Source organism: Alosa pseudoharengus, unplaced genomic scaffold (genome assembly GCF_046254945.1).
Source record: "Alosa pseudoharengus isolate Yale_2024_CS ecotype anadromous, Long Island Sound unplaced genomic scaffold, YU_APseudo_1.1 YU_APseudo_1.1_scf_1, whole genome shotgun sequence".
NCBI classification, from domain to species: Eukaryota; Metazoa; Chordata; class Actinopteri; order Clupeiformes; family Clupeidae; genus Alosa; species Alosa pseudoharengus.
Window position 1 is genome coordinate 3,949,978 of NW_027468564.1, and position 20,587 is coordinate 3,970,564.

The following is a 20,587-nucleotide window of genomic DNA, read 5'->3' on the forward strand; positions in this document are numbered from 1 at the left end:
GACTACAATGCAAGTTCCCTTAAACTGTCACAGACGTAGGTACTACTTTTAGGGCTAAAGTGCTTCGTGAATTACTGTTAGTAACAAATAGTAACAGTCCTAAAATTTACATGTGACTAAGTTACGAGTGCAAGCATCTCATATCAAATCACCATGGCATTACGCAGTGGTGTAACAAACCAATGGTGGGCCCAGGTGCGAGAGCACTGTGCGGGCCCATATCGACATAATTTGGCCCAGGATGAATTAGCTCTGATACATGCAATACACATTAAGGGTGACTTCAATTGTTTATACAAAGGGCCTGAGGCACCGAAGTAGTTTAGTAATTACATATTACAATTTCAAATAAAAACACACAACTACATAGGATGCATTACATGTGAAAACATTAAAAATAATTTTATTAACAGCCTGCAGGCCATGGTAATCTAATATTACTGCGTTAACATCAACTCGCATGGAATTATGGGAACACTCAATGCGCTCAATGCGCTTCTTCAACTCTCTGCTGAAACTGCAAGCGTTGCTTGCTTAAAAACTCGCACTGCACAGAAACAAAACAGCCTGCAGGCCATGGTAATCTAATATTACTGCATTAACATCAACTCGCATGGAATTATGGGAACACTCAATGCGCTCAATGCGCTTCTTCAACTCTCTGCTGAAACTGCAAGCGTTGCTTGCTTAAAAACTCGCACTGCACAGAAACAAAACTTAATGTAGCCTAACTTATTTAACCATGCAGAAACCAAATAAAATCATTCATATGCATACAATCCCCAATATGCGTGAATTAGGCCATTAGAAGAAGGCCATCTTACGAGCCTTTCGTTGAATCGTTAACGATGTTCCCAATATTTAATGCTCTTGCTCTCGTATTTTCAATGGACAGGATAGCTAACCCACTGAGCCTCTCCTGCCCCATGCTGCTCCTTAATAAGTTTGAGTTTGGAAAAAGATCGCTCAGCTGTTGCCACAGTCACAGGCAATGTCAGAAACAACATGAGAGCAGTACACACTTACCCGAATGTGGATGTTACACTGTCATAATCTACCACCAGCATTTTGGCAAGTTGAAAAATAGATGACTTCTGTGAAATCTCTGCTTTAAAGCAAGACCTGAATGAGAGGAGTTGTGTTGGGAATGTCGGTGCAATGTCCCTGCTATAATGGTCTGACAAACGTCTTGCCTTTTCAAGCAGTTCATTATCACCTCCGAGTTGAAGGGTCATAGGACGTAAAGACTCAAACACATGACAAGTTTCCCGCATACTTGCAAATCGTTGGGAGAGCTGACTGATTATGATGTCCAGAGTTGCATTAAATACCTGCACTTTGAAGAATTTCTCTGCATCGGTTAAGCGCTCATCTTCCGATAGTTCGCTTCACTCTCCGTGCTCTAACATTTTCAAATGTACTCTGAACCCCCAATTAATTTGTGAGCGTCTGCGCTGTAGCCTTGGCCTGGTCAAAGGCACGCCGGTAGTCAGAAAGGACCTGTATAGAATTTTCCAGCAATTGCATTGCGGGGGTAGCGACGGGCCCCGGGAGGTTTCCCATGATAAATTACATAATATTTGCACCTTCCTTACTTGTGAAGCTCACACGTATTCAGTTAAATGTAATACAACGTTGCCAACCTAGCATTAGGCTATTTAACATTAAAGTGACATTGCTTGCTTATTCTTTCGTCAACTCCATGCTTTTAGAAAAACAATCTTTTTATCATAGTTCCCTCTTCAATGAGCGATTACCAGCTCGTTTTTGTAACAGAGATAGCTGTTTATTGTCCCTAGGTTTACAGAAACACCTATTCATATTAATTCGTAGCCTATGGAGTGCTGCCGACCACTGTTCATTACGGCCCAGAATGCCTTGCATGTCTTTACAACAAAACAACCCAGTAAAACCTAATTTCCCGTAAACATATGAATTTGCATACTTGTAACATTTTTAATAATACTCTCCCATCATGATATTTAACAATAATAAAAAAATTAATTTGAATACCGTCAATGTGAAAACAACTGTATTATGTAAGCTATATATAGCTACTGTTCTCCTTGCTATTTCAGTTCGTAAGTCCATACTATCCCATGGCAGAGCAAGGATTTCATGATTGGGCAAGGTTGCCCTGAGACATTGTGGCTGCCCAGAGACATTGAGCATACTTGGAAGGCATTGTGATAGAAGGTGAATGGTGCAAAGGTGAATGGTGAGAGTTACCAAATACCTGTGGGTGGTTTGCCAAATGATGGAAACTTTTGGAATATGTCTTTTTTTTTTTTAGCTTATGCACCCTCACACTGGAGTCCCCAGTTCATATACAAAATTTGGTATCGATATGTGACAGTGTTCCTGAGATATGGACGACTTCCTGTTTCGGAGCTTCGCCGCCGATTTCGTTTGGCTGTGACGGGTAAACGCTTTCGAAAATCAAAAATCCTTCCGGTAACTTTTGTGAGGCTTGGTCCAATGATAATGTACGTCAAATTTCGTGGCGTTCGGATCAAATTTGGGACCTGTGAAAATTTAGTTTCGCTTTCTGTTCAATCCAATATGGCGGACGAATGGCACGCCCACCTGACGTCATCTTCGCGTCCAACTTACACCGGTACTGACCGGACGTTTTAAAGTTGGAACGGTGTCTGTCTCAAAGGGCCTAGGCGCTAGAGCTGACAAAAAATGAGGGAGACGGGAAAAATAATAAAACTTAAGAAGAACAATAAGTGTGCTGCTTTGCAAGCACACTTAATTATTCATGAACGTGTCATTACTTCGAAACTCGTCCTCACTCATCATATAAGCACCATAATCCCTGTTTCTTCAAAACGTAGCACACAACTTCACAACATGGCCAAATAAATGGCAAAATTTATAGTGGTGCTTAAACACATCCACAATGTGCAGAACGATTGATTACAGTGTGGCAAACTTGTGAATTTAACTGTAACATAAACCACAACTGGCTCAAATGAACACAATAAGTAGCCTAGGCTATGCGTGTTTCAAATTGAAATTGTAATTCATCGATTAGCATCCCGTGTCAGTGGCCACAGTGTGCAATATTTTAACTTTACTTTGCATCAACAGATAGCAACAAACTTTTCTAATGGTAAATTATAAGCCTCTGGCTTATAGTTGGCTATATAATGTGCCAATGTAAATTAAACACACATATTTCTGTTTTCCAGCAACATATTAGGAAGCATAGGCCTGCTGGTTGGGAAATATTTTTGAAATAAACTTTGCAGGGATATGATGTAGGCCTACTGTTTAATACATGGGATCATATGACATAGTAGCCTACAATGAAGAAAACTAATGCACAGAATACTGAGTCCCTGAAAATTTCTATAACCTAATTCATGCATTTAACCGGAATTTGGATTTAAGTTTTTCACGGCAAAACAGACGTGTGCTGTTTTCATATATGGTGGAGCACCTAATCGCTATTAGTATTAGCACTTCTCCTCCCCTGTGTTTGCCTATTCCCACATTTCCCTTGCCCTCCCATAAATGCATCAATGCATATGAAAATATGTTCATTGGTAGCATGTTCAAATGTATCATGAAAATTGTTCTTATTAGAACAATCTTATCTTTAGTTGGATGTTGGATGTGAGAAAAAAAAGGGTGTTTCATAACAGTGCATTTATATTAGTAGTCTGTGAAATCAATGTCCCACTCTGGGAAGCATTATAGTTTGATACTGCAGCTGAAGTTAGACTTGAAGAAGAATCTGTCTGCTCACCGGTTCCATTTTATTAACAGCCATTTCATTATTGATAAGTTGATTACATTTCTATATTAACATGTTCTATTAAAGAAAAGATAGAAAATAACTATTTGTGTTTGCTGTAAAATGGTTAGAAGAAATGAAATCGGCTAAATCAGTATCGGCAGGACAAACTCTATGAAAAATCAGAATTGGCCCAAAAAATTGCAATCGGTGCATCTCTAATCTGATCATCTAATATTTACAGATATCTAGGCAATATTTAACATTTAGTTTATATTTGGCCTGTTATGAAATCATGCATTGAACAATTTAAGCACAGCTCAGCTTTTAAGAAACTCAAATAGCCTAGATCAGGGTCTCCAACCTTTTTGGGAATGAGGGCTACCTGAAGACCCGAAATCATGTGGAGGGCTACTCATTTGAAACAAACAGACCCTCACCCCTTTTTTGCGAGGGTAGTCCTCCTAAATAATAGGCCTATGTGATTTTTACTTTTAAATTATCAATATTGTGTAGGCCTATAAGTCTTTATATATTAAACAACTGTATTTTCATCTGATTCTTCAATACTTTAATAATATGCAACACTACCAACATTTTTGTTCAGTTTGTTCATTTTTTCAAAGTTTGCATGGGGAATTTAATCTTAATTTTTTAACAAAAAAAAAACAATCTTTTTGTGCAATTAATAATTTGGGTTACAATTTGTACCCAATTTATACCCACCCTCCACTATGAATGGACAATTCGGTTTTAACATTTCAATAGTAATCACCCACACCACCCTAACATATGAAGACTCCTTTTAAAGTTATTGCACACCTGAAATCTCTCCATGATCTGACAAAAAAGGTAATGCACAGTCTCATGAAATCATGTAGAACAATTTAAAAACATTTTGAAACCTAAAGACCTGAATGTAGACCTTGCTGCAAATTTAAAACTTAAATGTAGTGGACAAAACCCCATCTTGCAGCATAATATTAGTTAAAACAACCTGATTTAATGCAATTTCAGTCAAATTTCTACCATACCCGTAAAAGTCTTGGCAGGAAGCATGCATAAGGATGTAGATCCAGGAATGCACTAATATTTTGTTCGTAGTCCAGTTTGCAACAATTATTAGTTAACACTAAGTTGTAAACACTTCGGAAAAAAAATATTAAAAACTGGATATACCAAAAAATGTTGATGTAATCGCTTCCTGCCAGGACTTTTTATGGGCTTTTCCCAAATCATGGAAGAAACGTTGACGCTGCGGTATAGTAGCAGATAATCAGGCAAGTGTTATTTAAATAAACTCCTTAAAACTCCTGGTGCACTTACAAACTTTCTAATGCCTCGTTATTGGACTAAAGGTCATAGTTGTACTACTGTAGAAGTTTCGTACCATTCAGGGCATTATTAGTGGGGTAATTTACGAGATAAAAGTTGGTACCATTACGACTGCAGAAACCCATTAGTTTCTGACAGTGCTACTCAACCAGGGTTTGACCAAGGGAAAACAGGTTCTGGGAGGGTGTTTGGCTCGGGGTCATTGTGCAAAGGACCCTAGGATGAAATTACTCCGAACCATCGCTTTAAAACATGTTCAATTGTATACATTTTCACATATAAGTCACACCTGACTATAAGTCACACGACCTGCCAAACTATGAAAAAAAGTGTGACTTATAGTCCGGAAAATACGGTAGAACTCTTCTAAGGTCGACATGTATTATAAATTCTTTATTCTAATATTTTGAGATACATGATTTTTTATTTCCATGAGCTGTAATCATCAAGAATAGAATAATCAAGATTTAAGGGACTGTTCGGTATTTATGGAATGGACCACCGGAGGAAAATATAGGAGGGTCATGTCGATTCAGATCTTCTGAGGAAGAACTATCTGAAGACTGTCTTGCCCTCTGTTTCTTCTCTGTCATTCCTGACAGAGGCGACTGCAAAGGTCTCTTTTGCTGCGGTGCAAATTTGTTGGCACCCCTGCTTGTAATACCTTCTTAAGCCTCCCTTTGCCAATAAAATAGCTTGAAATATTCTCCTATGACACCCCATAACGTTGGAGCAAGCAAAGCAAGGGATTTAAGACCGTTCGTCCGGATACAGTAATCTATAATCATAACTGACAAACACTATGGCCAATCATTAAACTTTTAAAATTGTGCCTCTGCTAGTTGACATGATAAACCAATAAATACACTCTATATCCATTCCCCAATTGATTTACATGGGGCTAAATACCACATGGTTTATGCATGTTACCCCTATACTTTGCATGTGTAAATATATAATAAACAAATAGAACACTGAATATGCCATAGCTAGTTTTTTCAGCAGAACTCAAGCTGAGGGACTCAGGTCTTTTTTGATCTAATACTGCAATTACGGTAAGACAATTATTTATTTGTGTTTTAAATGGCAGTTAAGAAATCAGATCATTGGAGATATCTGAATGAAACCATGTTAATAAACGGTATGCAGAACAAAACAAAACTAGCAAAGTACTGCTCCATTTCTGCAATTAGAGGTAGTGTATGCATTTGGAGATGACAATTTCATGTCTACCCATAACACAGTGAATAGCACAAAGTATTCTGTATTTGATCAGACCTGTTTAACCCTTAAAACCCTAAGCTGTTTTTAGGGCATTTTCACTACCTTTATTTATAAGGATTTATTCTGGTCATTGTAAGTGCCATACACACATGTTATATATTGTTTTTTCAGCAGAGTCTATGCTACCCAAATTTGCCACAATTCATGTATTAATACTTGCATTGATTTAATTTAAATTAATTATATTATAATTAAATGAATTATATTTTGACATGTATCTCACCACTGCAAGCTGGCAGCTCGACATGCCTTACATGTGTTTAGAGCAGACTGTCCTGAATCTGGCAATATCATTGCCATGGTGGAGGGATTCTCTGGGGCTGAGCAATTTACAGACAGTGTTGCCACAGTTACCTTGAAAAAGTAATCTGATTACTGATTACTCCTTTAAAAAGTAACTTAGTTAACTTGATTTTAAAAGTAACTAAGTTAGATTACAAGTTACTTTATTAGTTACTTTCAGCAGCTGCCGACAACACCCCCAATAAAAATGATAACGGTTTTGTCAATACTCAATATAGCAATGTATAGCAGACATCCCAACCTAACCTACTTAGATACTGAAATTCAGATGTTTGTTCAATAATGTCTAAGGACACCAAATAAGGAAGGCCTATTGATAGAAACTGTTATAGTAAAATATGTAGATTTTTTTTCATGTAGCCTTGGCAACTAGCCATCTTGTAGCCTATAGGCCTGAATAATATACAAATGAAATTACACTTGTTAAACTCACCTCAACAAGTCTTTTGCAATCATTTAACCCGCCGTGAGCAATGCTAAAGTTGCTGTTACAAACAGTGCAGTGTGCAAGATTATCATTATGTTTTAATCTTTTGAGACAATTGGGTACACTTTTGTGTAGTCTGATGTGAAATGGGTCTTAAATCTTCCTTTTTGAGGGGCACTGACGCTGCCATGACGCTTCTGTTCCTAGATACACTGAACTGATTAATTATGTTTGGGAGAAAAGAGATATAAGCACTTACACTGAAAACGGATTGGTTGATTTAGCAAAACAGACCAGGATGCTCTCTGTCTTGGATGCGCTTCAGGCACAAACGCACCCCTCCTCTCTCTCTCCCTCTCCGTTGTGTGCGCATTAAGCTTTGCACACGCGATTTGAAGCAAAGATTCTAGAATCTTTAATTTGAAGTCCGGTCTGGCTTGCGTGCTCTTGTTCGCTCTAGGTTCCGGGAGATTTTATGTAATTTGCGGGCGTCAGGAAGCCGCTATCAATATGTGGGAGACTCCCAAAACTTCGGGAGACTTGGGATGTCTAGCTAGACAGCACTTTGTCGCCAGCACAGAATGTACAATGTACCTTAATGTTGTCATGTTTAACTGACACAAACTCAAAGTAATGACTGATGAAATGTGCATCTCTCTCTCTCCCTCCATTGTTGTTTACGTTTGTGTCGCTGTGTCGTGAATTGTCCTCATGCTGAAAACGTGAGCATAGCCTCTACATGACATTAATACCCAAGACAAGAAGAAAGCAAAGAATATATCTTTTTATTAAGGAACATGACAAAAATAGTAACGCACAGTAACTTAGATAAGTAACTTTAATCTGATTACTGGTTTGTAAATAGTAGTGCGTTAGATTGCTCGTTACTGAAAAAAGTGGTAAAAATAGACTAACGCGTTACTGGCATCACTGTTTACAGACATATGTGGTGTGCGCCTTACAGAAATAAATGGCATGTTTTATTTAGTAATGAAAAATGACCTTTCTGTGCTCCATATCTGTGACACGAACTGATCTGACCTGACTTGACCCGAGTTTGCGTGTTAGCCTGTGTTTGTCTATGGTGTATGCACTCATAACTTTACAACTTTTTACTGCATTGCCATGAACAAAGTAAAGGCAAAAAAAGAGTTTCTTTGTTGAACAAATTGGGATGCAATGTGAGCCTTGAATTGGATGCCATGCAGGAATTTGCTAGGATCTCAAAACCGGATTATGAACATGCTTTGCCATAGAGAAACACACGATAGCATTGGATTATAAACATGCTTTGCCACAAAAACAGACAAGGGGTAAGTCAAACTATATAAAGTTATTATTTTGCTGTCACTTCGTCTGTTTTATAACCTAGAAGGATGTAATTGGTATCAAATGATAGCTCTGTGTCTCCTCTTTCATCTGACATGCGTGGCATATCTATCCGATGACGGTCCACGAGTAATTCAAACAAGAGTAATGGGTGTGCTGTGCAGCATTGGTTTGTGTACATGACATTATTTTGCAGTCACTTCATCTGTTTTTATAAGCCAGAAGAATAAATATACATGGTACCAATGGATAGCTCTGTGTCTCCTCTTTCATCTGATATGCTTGCCATATCTATGATCACGGGCTCGCGGGTAATTAAAACGAGAGTAATGGGTGCGCAGGTGAACGCAGAGAAGTAAATTTGATTTAATTTCATGATTTTTTTTATTTTCATATTTGATCATACAGACAAGTGCGTAGTCTCATTGGAAAGCCCCACTTCTGCTTTGTCACGCAACAAAGGTTCATCTCGCTGTGATGAACAGTTCCGGAGCAATGTAAGTAACAGAGAAGAAAGGGTGTGTTTTTTGACGCACTTTGCGTCAATCGGGTTCTAAGGGTTAAGCGTGTAACAAACTTCCATCAATGTTTGGATCTGTAAATCTCTTCCCCTGTGTTAAGGTCCAAATAAAAGCATGTGTGTGTGTAAAGAGAGCTTCATACTACCACTAAATAATCTGACTGAATTAGACCTTTACTTATACTTATACTTACTTATACTATACTTATACTTTCTCCCAGATGTAAAGCTATGAGCTTTTGCATTTACTTTTCTATCTTGTGTCTGTGTGCCTGTGTGTGTAGAATTATATGTGATTGACAGACACTACTGTGTCTGACTACTACTCACTTTGAACCTGATGGAACTTGTTTACTACTGAAGGTGGGCATACCACCATCCTTGGACCAATCACTCTCCATGGACACACAGCTGGGTACTGGTGATGAAGGTCTGTGTGTCTGTGGGCTGGTTACATAAAAAGACAAGAAACTTATCATCAATTCATTTCTCTGTGGAGCGATCCCTTTTGTTCAACCTTACAGTAATATTACAACAATACATGCTCCACTACAGATTGTATTTCTCTCCCTCTCTCTCACACACATATACAAACTCACACAGCATCATACATGTGCTCTCTCCCTCTCTCTCTCTCACACACTCACACACACACACACCAGGGTTTCTGTTGTCCGGTAATTGCCGGACATTGGGCGAAAAAAAAATGAAATGTCCGACAAAATTAAATCTCTTCGGTCAAATTGTCCAATTGAAATTGGCTATGTAGGCCTATACTAAAGCAAGAATACATTCTTTGGCTATGTTTTAAAGGAACAGGCTCTACCGTTTGAAAGTCATTAAACAACACGCATAATATGCTGCATTTCAAATAAAGCGCACGCTTAAAACATCTGTTAAACAATGAATGAATGTGTGAGACGGTTGAAACCGCCTTTGACTACTCAGAGTGGCTGCGTACCACTCGGTGAGTTGCACAGTTTTGAAAACGAACGTTAAGGGTTGTTTTAGGACATGTTTGAGCATGCCTGTAGGCAGCCACTCTGAGTAGTCAAAGGCGATTCAAAACAAGTCAGAAAAGTTGAGACAGGACCAATCGTCAAAATTTCGGTGTCCACCACTCTAGTTCATCCAAAACAAACCAGAAAAGGGACTCAAAGTGCTAAATACCGGGATTTTCCTTTAATTGCTTGACCAATCAGAAGTGGCCAGGTTCAAGTTGGAGAGTTCGCACTTTTAACAAAACAGGAAGTAAGCCCTAAATGAATGGAGAGAGTGGAGACAGAGTCAGAGACGCAGGTCGCAGCAAGCAGTGGAGTGAGCCTGGAGGAGCGGATTTTTGTTAATACTTGTTGTTTTGCGAGTTCACGTTTCGTTTCACTGGTTTAACCCTGTACGTTCAGAGACATTTCAGTAGCGTGCTAGTCAGGATTTGCATTTCGTGATCGGGGAGACGCCTTCTCAGCTTCACCCGCAGGCCCAAACGGAAAACCGGCACGTCAGTAGCACGCGCTACGTTTTGAAACTTCTGAGCTTCAGAAACGTCAACTTCTGAGACCCGACACGTCAAAAGGAATTATCATTCTACCGAACATCCACATTGGTTCTTTCAGAGTAGGAGACCTGAAGCGTCTTTTGGGTTAGGATTTCCAAAACAAGCGGAATTAACGTCCTGTGGACAACCTGTGTACGGACTTGGACAGAATCCTTTGAAAAACTTATTGAATGCTGGTGTGTGTGTTGCTCACATTACAAACTGCCCTGCCTTTTGATGCATGTTGCTCATATGAACCACTCAATTTCTTTTTATTAGGGCCCGAGCACCGAAGGGCGCAAGGCCCTATTGTTTTTGTAAGGATTATTAGGGCCCGAGCACCGAAGGGCGCAAGGCCCTATTGTTTTTGTAAGGATTATTATTATTATTATTATTGGGCGCAAGGCCCTATTGTTTTTGTAAGGATTATTATTATTAGGAAGGCCCTATTGTTTTTGTAAGGATTATTATTATTATTATTATTGGGCGCAAGGCCCTATTGTTTTTGTAAGGATTATTATTATTAGGGCCCGAGCACCGAAGGGCGCAAGGCCCTATTGTTTTTGTAAGGATTATTATTAGGGGCCGAGCACCGAAGGGCGCAAGGCCCTATTGTTTTTGTAAGGATTATTATTATTATTATTATTATTATTAGGGCCCGAGCACCGAAGACAGGGATAAAAGCTTGGCCCCGGGCGTTGCCCAGGAACTCCATAGCGCCCCCTTACGTCACAGTGACTTGTGGTTGGCATATTGTTTTAGATACACACACCAAATTTGGTGGGTGTATGTAACTCCCAAAAACAAACAACTTTTGTATTAACATGCCATTAGCCACGCCCACAGGAAGTGAGGTAATTGAGATTTTGTGCGTTCAATTTTGTCGAGAATAGTGAATAGGATCATAAACATATGATACAAATCTCATCAATAGTCAACATATGATAGGCCTACAAATGTGCTGAATATAATGATTTTAAATAGATCTGCACCTAATCTCACACACAATCGTCTTGTTGAATGCAGTGATCTTATCTGGTGCTTGTCTTTGCCTTGTAACTGGAGATTTATTGAGCTTTATTGAGCATTGAGCTTTCCAAATATATCGCTAAGATAGGCCAGCTTCGTCAAGAAATGTTCATTAGTGAACGTGCTTGCAGATTCAAACATGCGCTCTTCCTCCAAGAAGAGGCGACTCGGAGCTCAAACACGCGACAGCACTTTACCTCGGGAAAGCCACCTTGCCTCGCTGTGAAACAGTACAGCCTTTTGGTCAGCTCCCATCTCCTCTCAAAGTGCGGAGAATAGACACGCTTTTAAGGGCCGGGTCTTGATGAAATTCACTATTCTCACAATCTCGTTCAAAATCTCATTCAGGTCGGGACTAACTAAGCTGCCTTGACACGAGCGCTTCCCTATGAATAACACAGTGCGTCCATTGCGCATCGGGTGCTCCCTGGGCCTAGGCTACAGATAAAAAAATAAAAAAATAAAACTCCTGTTTTTCACGTCAGTTCGCGCCCCACCTGGCATGTCTCCGCGACCCAGTAGTGGGTTGTGACCCACAGTTTGAGAAACGCTGCTTTACCCTCTCTTTTAATCCACTCTCGAATATTTTGTTAATGCGTAGAAAATAAGTTTTTAATGTGCAGTGCAAATGCGGAAGTTAAGTTACCAACGTGGGATAGAGAAAATGTTTGAAAAGGCATAGGCTATGACTTACATCTTTTTTCGCATACCCCCTGAAATCAGTCCACGTACCCCTGGGGGTACGCGTACCCCAGATTGACAACCGCTGTCCTAGACGGTTGATCCGATTCATGTCAAAGTTGGTATACATGATGCCGAGATGTTCCTGATTAAAAATTGTGAAGTTTTTTTTTATATGTTGTAATTTGACGAAATGGCGAAATTATTAATTTTAATACCCTTCCACATAAACAATAACTGTGTCATAATTCACCATGCATGGCTTGAAATGTTTTAAATTTCACAGGTCATTGAAGACCATGTTAATGATAATATTCACATGCCCATAATGCATGTTTGGCATAGCGCCACCAACTGGCAACAGAAAGAATGACAATTATACTGATGTCACATGATCAATTTGAACATACTCCTCCTAGACGGTTTGTCAGATTCATTTGAAATTTGGCAAACATTATGCCAAGATGTCGCTGATGTTAAATTGTGAATGGATTTTTGAATGTTGTAATATATTTGATATGATTTTAATATCTCACCACATAAACAGGAAATGTGTCATAAATCACAGTGCATTGAATGAATGGTCTGAAACTTCTCAGGTTAATAGATATCATGATATCCAGACACCCAATGGGCCTGGCTGGCATAGCGCCACCACCTGGCCAAGCAGGAAATGTGCCAGAAATGGACAATGCCTTAAGTGATTGATCTGAAACTTTATAAAATATTGGATATCATTATTGTGATGATATTCACATGCGTAATTCACAGGCCTAGCATAGCGCCACCTTCTGGCCAAGCAGGAAATGTGCCAGAAATGCTCTATGCTTTGAATAAATGGTCTGAAACTTTTCAGGTTAATAGATATTATGATTATGATGATATCCAGACACCCAATGGGCCTGCCTGGCATAGCGCCACCACCAGGTCAAGCAGGAAATGTGCCAGAAATGGACAATGCCTTAAGTGATCGATCTGAAAATTTACAAACATTTTGAATATCTTTATTGTGATGATATTCACATGTGTAATTTTCATGCCTAACATAGCGCCACCATCTGGCCAACCAAAAAGTGTATCAGAAATGTTCTTTGCTTAAAATGAATGGTCTGAAATTTCTCAGGTTAATATATATTATGATTATGATGACACCCAATGGGCCTGCCTTGCATTACGCCCCTACCTGGCCAAGCGAGTAAATGTGGCAGAAAATAAAATACAAAAACAAATAGCACACGCATCAAATATGTACATTTCACAAACGCACCACGTCGGTGCTTTGTTGGATTCCGACATGTCACGGGTTGCGGCCCGCAGGTGCTCGGGCCCGCCATTGCCGCTTGCGGCTATATTTAGGGCCCGAGCACCGAAGGGCGCAAGGCCCTATTGTTTTTGTAAGGATTATTATTATTAGGGCCCGAGCACCGAAGGGCGCAAGGCCCTATTGTTTTTGTAAGGATTATTAGGGCCCGAGCACCGAAGGGCGCAAGGCCCTATTGTTTTTGTAAGGATTATTATTATTATTATTATTAGGGCCCGAGCACCGACGGTGCGCGAAGCCGGGACGGCCTTGCGCACCGAGAGGTGCGAAGCCCTATTGTTTTTGAAAGGATTATTATTATTATTATTATTATTATTATTATTATTATTATTATTATTATTATTTGTTCACCTTTTTGCTATTTTTGAGGTGGTTAGCATAGATGAAAAGTGTTGGAATTTGGCACACACATCTGGTATTACAATGGCTACACAGGCATAAAGGCTTGGCCCCGGGCGTGGCTTAGGGACTCAGTAGCGCCCCCTTAGGTGATTGATGCAGTGGTTGGCACATACTTTCAGCTAGACACACCAAATTTGGCAAGTGTGTGTATCTCCCCAAGATGAACAACTTTCGTATGTACAATGCATTAGCCACGCCCAACAGGAAGTGAGGTATTTGGGATTTTGTGCGGACTAAAATGTGATGAATTGTGATGCCAAAAGAGGTGCTTCCCATCGCTGAAAACACATGAAATTTGGCACACACGTCAAGAGGTACCGTGAATACACAGGGGAAAAGCCTTGGCACCGGGCGTTGCCCAGGAACTCCATAGCGCCCCCTTATGTCACTGTGACTTGTGGTTGGCATATAGTTTTAGATACACACACCAAATTTGGTGGGTGTATGTAACTCCCAAAACCAAACAACTTTTGTATTAACATGCCATTAGCCACGCCCACAGGAAGTGAGGTAATTGAGATTTTGTGCATTGTGGACATGATCAATTTTAATGTACTCCTCCTAGACGGTTGATCCGATTCATGTCAAAGTTGGTATACATGACGCTGAGATGTTCCTGATTATAAATTGTGAAGCTTTTTTTTGATATGTTGTAATTTGACGAAATGGCGAAATTATTAATTTTAATACCCTTCCACATAAACAATAAATGTGTCATAATTCACCATGCATGGCTTGAAATGTTTTACATTTCACAGGTCTTTGAATACCATGGGAGTGATGATATTCACATGCCCATAATGCATATTTTGTATAGCGCCACCACCTGGCAACAGAAAGAATGGCAATTACACTGATGTCACATGGTCAATTTTAACATACTCCTCCTAGACAATTTGTCAGATTCATGTGAAATTTGGCAAATATGATGCCAAGATGTTGCTGATGTTAAATTGCGAAAGGATTTTTGATATGTTGTAATATGTCCTGATTTTAATCTCACCCTATAAACAGGAAATGTGTCATAAAGTCACAGTGCATTGAATGAATGGTCTGAAACTTCTCAGGTTAATAGATATTATGATTATGATGATATTCTGACACCCAATGGGCCTGCTTGGCATAGCGCCACCACCTGGCCAAGTAGGAAATGTGCCAGAAATGGACAATGCCTTAAGTGATTGATCTGAAACTTTATAAAATATTGGATATCATTATTGTGATGATATTCACACATATAATTCACATGCCTAGCATAGCGCCACCATCTGGCCAAACAGGAAATATGCCATAAATGCTTTATGCTTTGAATGAATGGTCTGAAACTTCTCAGGTTAATAGATATTATAATTATGATGATATCCAGAGACCCTATGGGCCTGCCTGGCATAGCGCCACCACCAGGTCAAGCAGGAAATGTGCCAGAAATGGACAATGCCTTAAGTGATCGATCTGAAAATTTACAAACATTTTGAATATCTTTATTGTGATGATATTCACATGTGTAATTTTCATGCCTAACATAGCGCCACCATCTGGCCAACCAAAAAGTGCATCAGAAATGTTCTTTGCTTAAAATGAATAGTCTGAAATTTCTCAGGTTAATATATATTATGATTATGATGACACCCAATGGGCCTGCCTTGCGTTATGCCCCCACCTGGCCAAGCGAGTAAATGTGGAAGAAAATAAAATACAAAAGCAAATAGCACACGCATCAAATATGTACATTTCACAAACGCACCACGTCGGTGCTTTGTTGGATTCCGATATGTGATGGGTTGCGGCCCGCAGGTGCTCGGGCCCGCCATTGCCGCTTGCGGCTATATTTAGGGCCCGAGCACCGAAGGGCGCAAGGCCCTATTGTTTTTGTAAGGATTATTATTATTATTATTATTATTATTATTTATTATTGTTATTCTACTTTTTTGCTTTCCTGTTTTTGAGGGAGTTAACATGGTCGAAAATTCTTGAAATTTGGCACACACGTCAGGTGTCACGCAACGCAGTTAGGTACAAGAGCTTGACCCCGGGCGTGGCCCAGGGACTCGCTAGCGCCCCCTTAGGTGACTGATCCCGTGGTTGGCAAATATTTTGAGGTGGTTAATGTAATCGAAAAGTCTTGAAATTTGGCACACACATCAGGTGTCACACAAAGCAGCTAGGTAAAAAAGCTTGGCCCCGCGCATGGCCCAGAGACTCGCTAGCGCCCCCTTATGCCCCCTTAGATGACTGATCCCGTGGTGGGCATATACTTTCAGCTACACACACCAAATTTGGTAGGTGTTTGTATCTCCCCAAGATGAACAACTTTCGAATGTACAATGCATTAGCCACGCCCAACAGGAAGTGAGGTATTTGGGATTTTGTGCCGACTAATATGTGATGAAATATGTGATGAATCATGATGCCAAAGGAGGTGCTTCCCATGGGTGAAAACGCATGAAATTTGGCACACACATCAAGTGATACAGTGAATAGACAGGGATAAAAGCTTGGCACCGGGCGTTGCCCAGGAACTCCATAGCGCCCCCTTATGTCACTGTGACTTGTGGTTGGCATATAGTTTTAGATACACATACCAAATTTGGTGGGTGTATGTAACTCCCAAAAACAAACAACTTTTGTATTAACATGCCATTAGCCACGCCCACAGGAAGTGAGGTAATTTAGATTTTGTGCATTGTGGACATGATCAATTTTAACGTACTCCTCCTAGACGGTTGATCCGATTCATGTCAAAGTTGGTATACATGACGCCGAGATGTTCCTGATTATAAATTGTGAAGCCTTTTTTTGATATGTTGTAATTTGACGAAATGGCGAAATTATTAATTTTAATACCCTTCCACATAAGCAATAAGTGTGTCATAATTCACCATGCATGGCTTGAAATGTTTTAAATTTCACAGGTCATTGAAGACCATGTTAATGATAATATTTACATGCCCATAATTCATGTTTGGCATAGCGCCACCAACTGGCAACAGAAAGAATGACAATTACACTGATGTCACATGATCAATTTTAACATACTGCTCCTAGACGGTTTGTCAGATTCATGTGAAATTTGGCAAACATTATGCCAAGATGTCGCTGATGTTAAATTGTGAAGGGATTTTTGATATGTTATATATTTGATATGATTTTAATATCTCACCACATGAAGAGGAAATGTGTCATAAATCACAGTTCATTGAATGAATGGTCTGAAACTTCTCAGGTTAATAGATATCATGATTATGATGATATTCAGACACCCAATGGGCCTGCCTGGCATAGCGCCACCACCTGGCCAAGCAGGAAATGTGTCAGAAATGCTCTATGCTTTGAATAAATGGTCTAAAACTTCTCAGGTTAATAGATATTATGATTATGATGATATCCAGACACCCAATGGGCCTGCCTGGCATAGCGCCACCACCTGGTCAAGCAGGAAATGTGCCAGAAATGGACAATGCCTTAAGTGATTGATCTGAAAGTTTACACAAATTTTGGATATCATTATTGTGATGATATTCACATGTCTAATTTCCATGTCTAACATAGCGCCACCATCTGGCCAACCAAAAAGTGTATCAGAAATGTTCTTTGCTTAAAATGAATGGTCTGAAATTTCTCAGGTTAATATATATTATGATTATGATGACACCCAATGGGCCTGCCTTGCATTGCGCCCCCACCTGGCCAAGCAAGTACATGTGGCAGAAAATAAAATACAAAAACAACTAGCACAAGCATTAAATATGTACATTTCACAAACGCACCACGTCGGTGCTTTGTTGGATTCCGACATGTCACGGGTTGCGGCCCGCAGGTGCTCGGGCCCGCCATTGCCGCTTGCGGCTATATTTATTATTATTATTGTTATTCCACTCTTTTGCTTTCCTGTTTTTGAGGTGGTTAACATGGTCGAAAATTCTTGAAATTTGGCACACACGTCAGGTGTCACGCAACGCAGTTAGGTACAAGAGCTTGACCTCGGGTGTGGCCCAGAGACTCGCTAGCGCCCCCTTAGGTGACTGATCCCGTGGTTGGCATATATTTTGAGGTGGTTAACATGGTCGAAAACGCATGAAATTTAGCACACACATCAAGTGGTACAGTGAATAGACAGGGATAAAAGCTTGGCACCGGGCGTTGCCCAGGAACTCCATAGCGCCCCCTTAGGTCACAGTGACTTGTGGTTGGCATATAGTTTTAGATACACACACCAAATTTGGTGGGTGTATGTAACTCCCAAAAACAAACAACTTTTGTATTAACATGCCATTAGCCACGCCCACAGGAAGTGAGGTAATTGAGATTTTGTGCGTTGTGGACATGATCAATTTTAACATACTCCTCCTAGACGGTTGATCTGATTCATGTCAAAGTTGGTATACATGATGCCGAGATGTTCCTGATTATAAATTGTGAAGGTTTTTTTTGATATATTGTAATTTGACGAAATGGCGAAATTATTAATTTTAATACCCTTCCACATAAACAATAAATGTGTCATAATTCACCATGCATGGCTTGAAATGTTTTAAATTTCACAGGTCATTGAAGACCATGTTAATGATAATATTCACATGCCCATAATGCATGTTTGGCATAGCGCCACCAACTGGCAACAGAAAGAATGGCAATTATGCTGATTTCACATGATCAATTTGAACATACTCCTCCTAGACGGTTTGTCAGATTCATTTGAAATTTGGCAAACATTATGCCAAGATGTCGCTGATGTTAAATTGTGAATGGATTTTTGAATGTTGTAATATATTTGATATGATTTTAATATCTCACCACATAAACAGGAAATGTGTCATAAATCACAGTGCATTGAATGAATGGTCTGAAACTTCTCAGGTTAATAGATATCATGATTATGATGATATCCAGACACCCAATGGGCCTGGCTGGCATAGCGCCACCACCTGGCCAAGCAGGAAATGTGCCAGAAATGGACAATGCCTTAAGTGATTGATCTGAAACTTTATAAAATATTGGATATCATTATTGTGATGATATTCACATGCGTAATTCACAGGCCTAGCATAGCGCCACCTTCTGGCCAAGCAGGAAATGTGCCAGAAATGCTCTATGCTTTGAATAAATGGTCTGAAACTTTTCAGGTTAATAGATATTATGATTATGATGATATCCAGACACTCAATGGGCCTGCCTGGCATAGCGCCACCACCTGGTCAAGCAGTAAATGTGCCAGAAATGGACAATGCCTTAAGTGATTGATCTGAAAGTTTAAAAACATTTTGGATATCATTATTGTGATGATATTCACATGTGTAATTTTCATGCCTAACATAGCGCCACCATCTGGCCAACCAAAAAGTGTATCGGAAATAAAATGAATGGTCTGAAATTTCTCAGGTTAGTATATATTATGATTATGATGACACCCAATGGGCCTGCCTTGCATTACGCCCCCACCTGGCCAAGCGAGTAAATGTGGCAGAAAATAAAATACAAAAACAACTAGCACACGCATTAAATATGTACATTTCACAAACGCACCACGTCGGTGCTTGGTTGGATTCCGACATGTCACGGGCTGCGGCCCGCAGGTGCTCGGGCCCGCCATTGCCGCTTGCGGCTATATTTAGGGCCCGAGCACCGAAGGGCGCAAGGCCCTATTGTTTTTGTAAGGATTATTATTATTATTATTATTATTATTATTATTATATTAACTTTGTCTCAGAGCGTTTTCCTTTTTTGAGGTGGTTAAGATGGGTGAAAAGTCTTGAAATTTGGCACACACATCAGGTGTCACGCAGAGCAGTTAGGTACAAGAGCTTGGCCCCGGGCGTGGCCCAGGGACTCAGTAGCGCCCCCTTAGGTGATTGAGGCAGTGGTTGGCACATACTTTCAGCTAGACGCATCAAATTTGGTAGGTGTGTGTATCTCCCCAAGATGAACAACTTTCGTATGTACAATTCATTAGCCACGCCCAACAGGAAGTGAGGTATTTGGGATTTTGTGCGGACTAAATTCTGATGAATTGTGATGCCAAAAGAGGTGCTTCCCATCGGTGAAAACACATGAAATTTGGCACACACGTCAAGAGGTACCGTGAATACACAGGGGAAAAGCCTTGGCACCGGGCGTTGCCCAGGAACTCCATAGCGCCCCCTTATGTCACTGTGACTTGTGGTTGGCATATAGTTTTAGATACACACACCAAATTTGGTGGGTGTATGTAACTCCCAAAAACAAACAACTTTTGTATTAACATGCCATTAGCCACACACACAGGAAGTGAGGTAATTGGGATTTTGTGCATTGTGGACATGATCAATTTTAACGTACTCCTCCTAGACGGTTGATCCGATTCATGTGAAAGTTGGTATACATGATGCCAATATGCTTCTGATTCTAAATTGTGAAGCCTTTTTTTGATATGTTGTAATTTGACGAAATGGCGAAATTATGAATTTTAATACCCTTCAACACAAACAGTAAATGTGTCATAATTCATCGTGCATGGCTTGAAATGTTTAGAATTTCAGGTCATTGAATACCATGTTAATGATAATATTCACAAGCCCATAATGCATGTTTGGCATAGCGCCACCAACTGGCAACAGAAAGAATGGCAATTATGCTGATTTCACATGAACAATTTGAACATACTCCTCCTAGACGGTTTGTCAGATTCATGTGAAATTTGG

General features: G+C 39.9%; 1 protein-coding gene across 1 annotated transcript in view; it reads right to left on the reverse strand.

Moving 5' to 3' along the window:
• LOC143135273 (NACHT, LRR and PYD domains-containing protein 3-like) overlaps nt 1-20,587 on the reverse strand; it is a 158,221-nt gene that overhangs the window by 117,985 nt on the left and 19,649 nt on the right. The window contains exon 4 of the mRNA XM_076295986.1: nt 9,274-9,390. Within this exon, the coding sequence (XP_076152101.1) occupies nt 9,274-9,390 (117 nt within the window). The remainder of the gene's footprint in view (nt 1-9,273; nt 9,391-20,587) is intronic.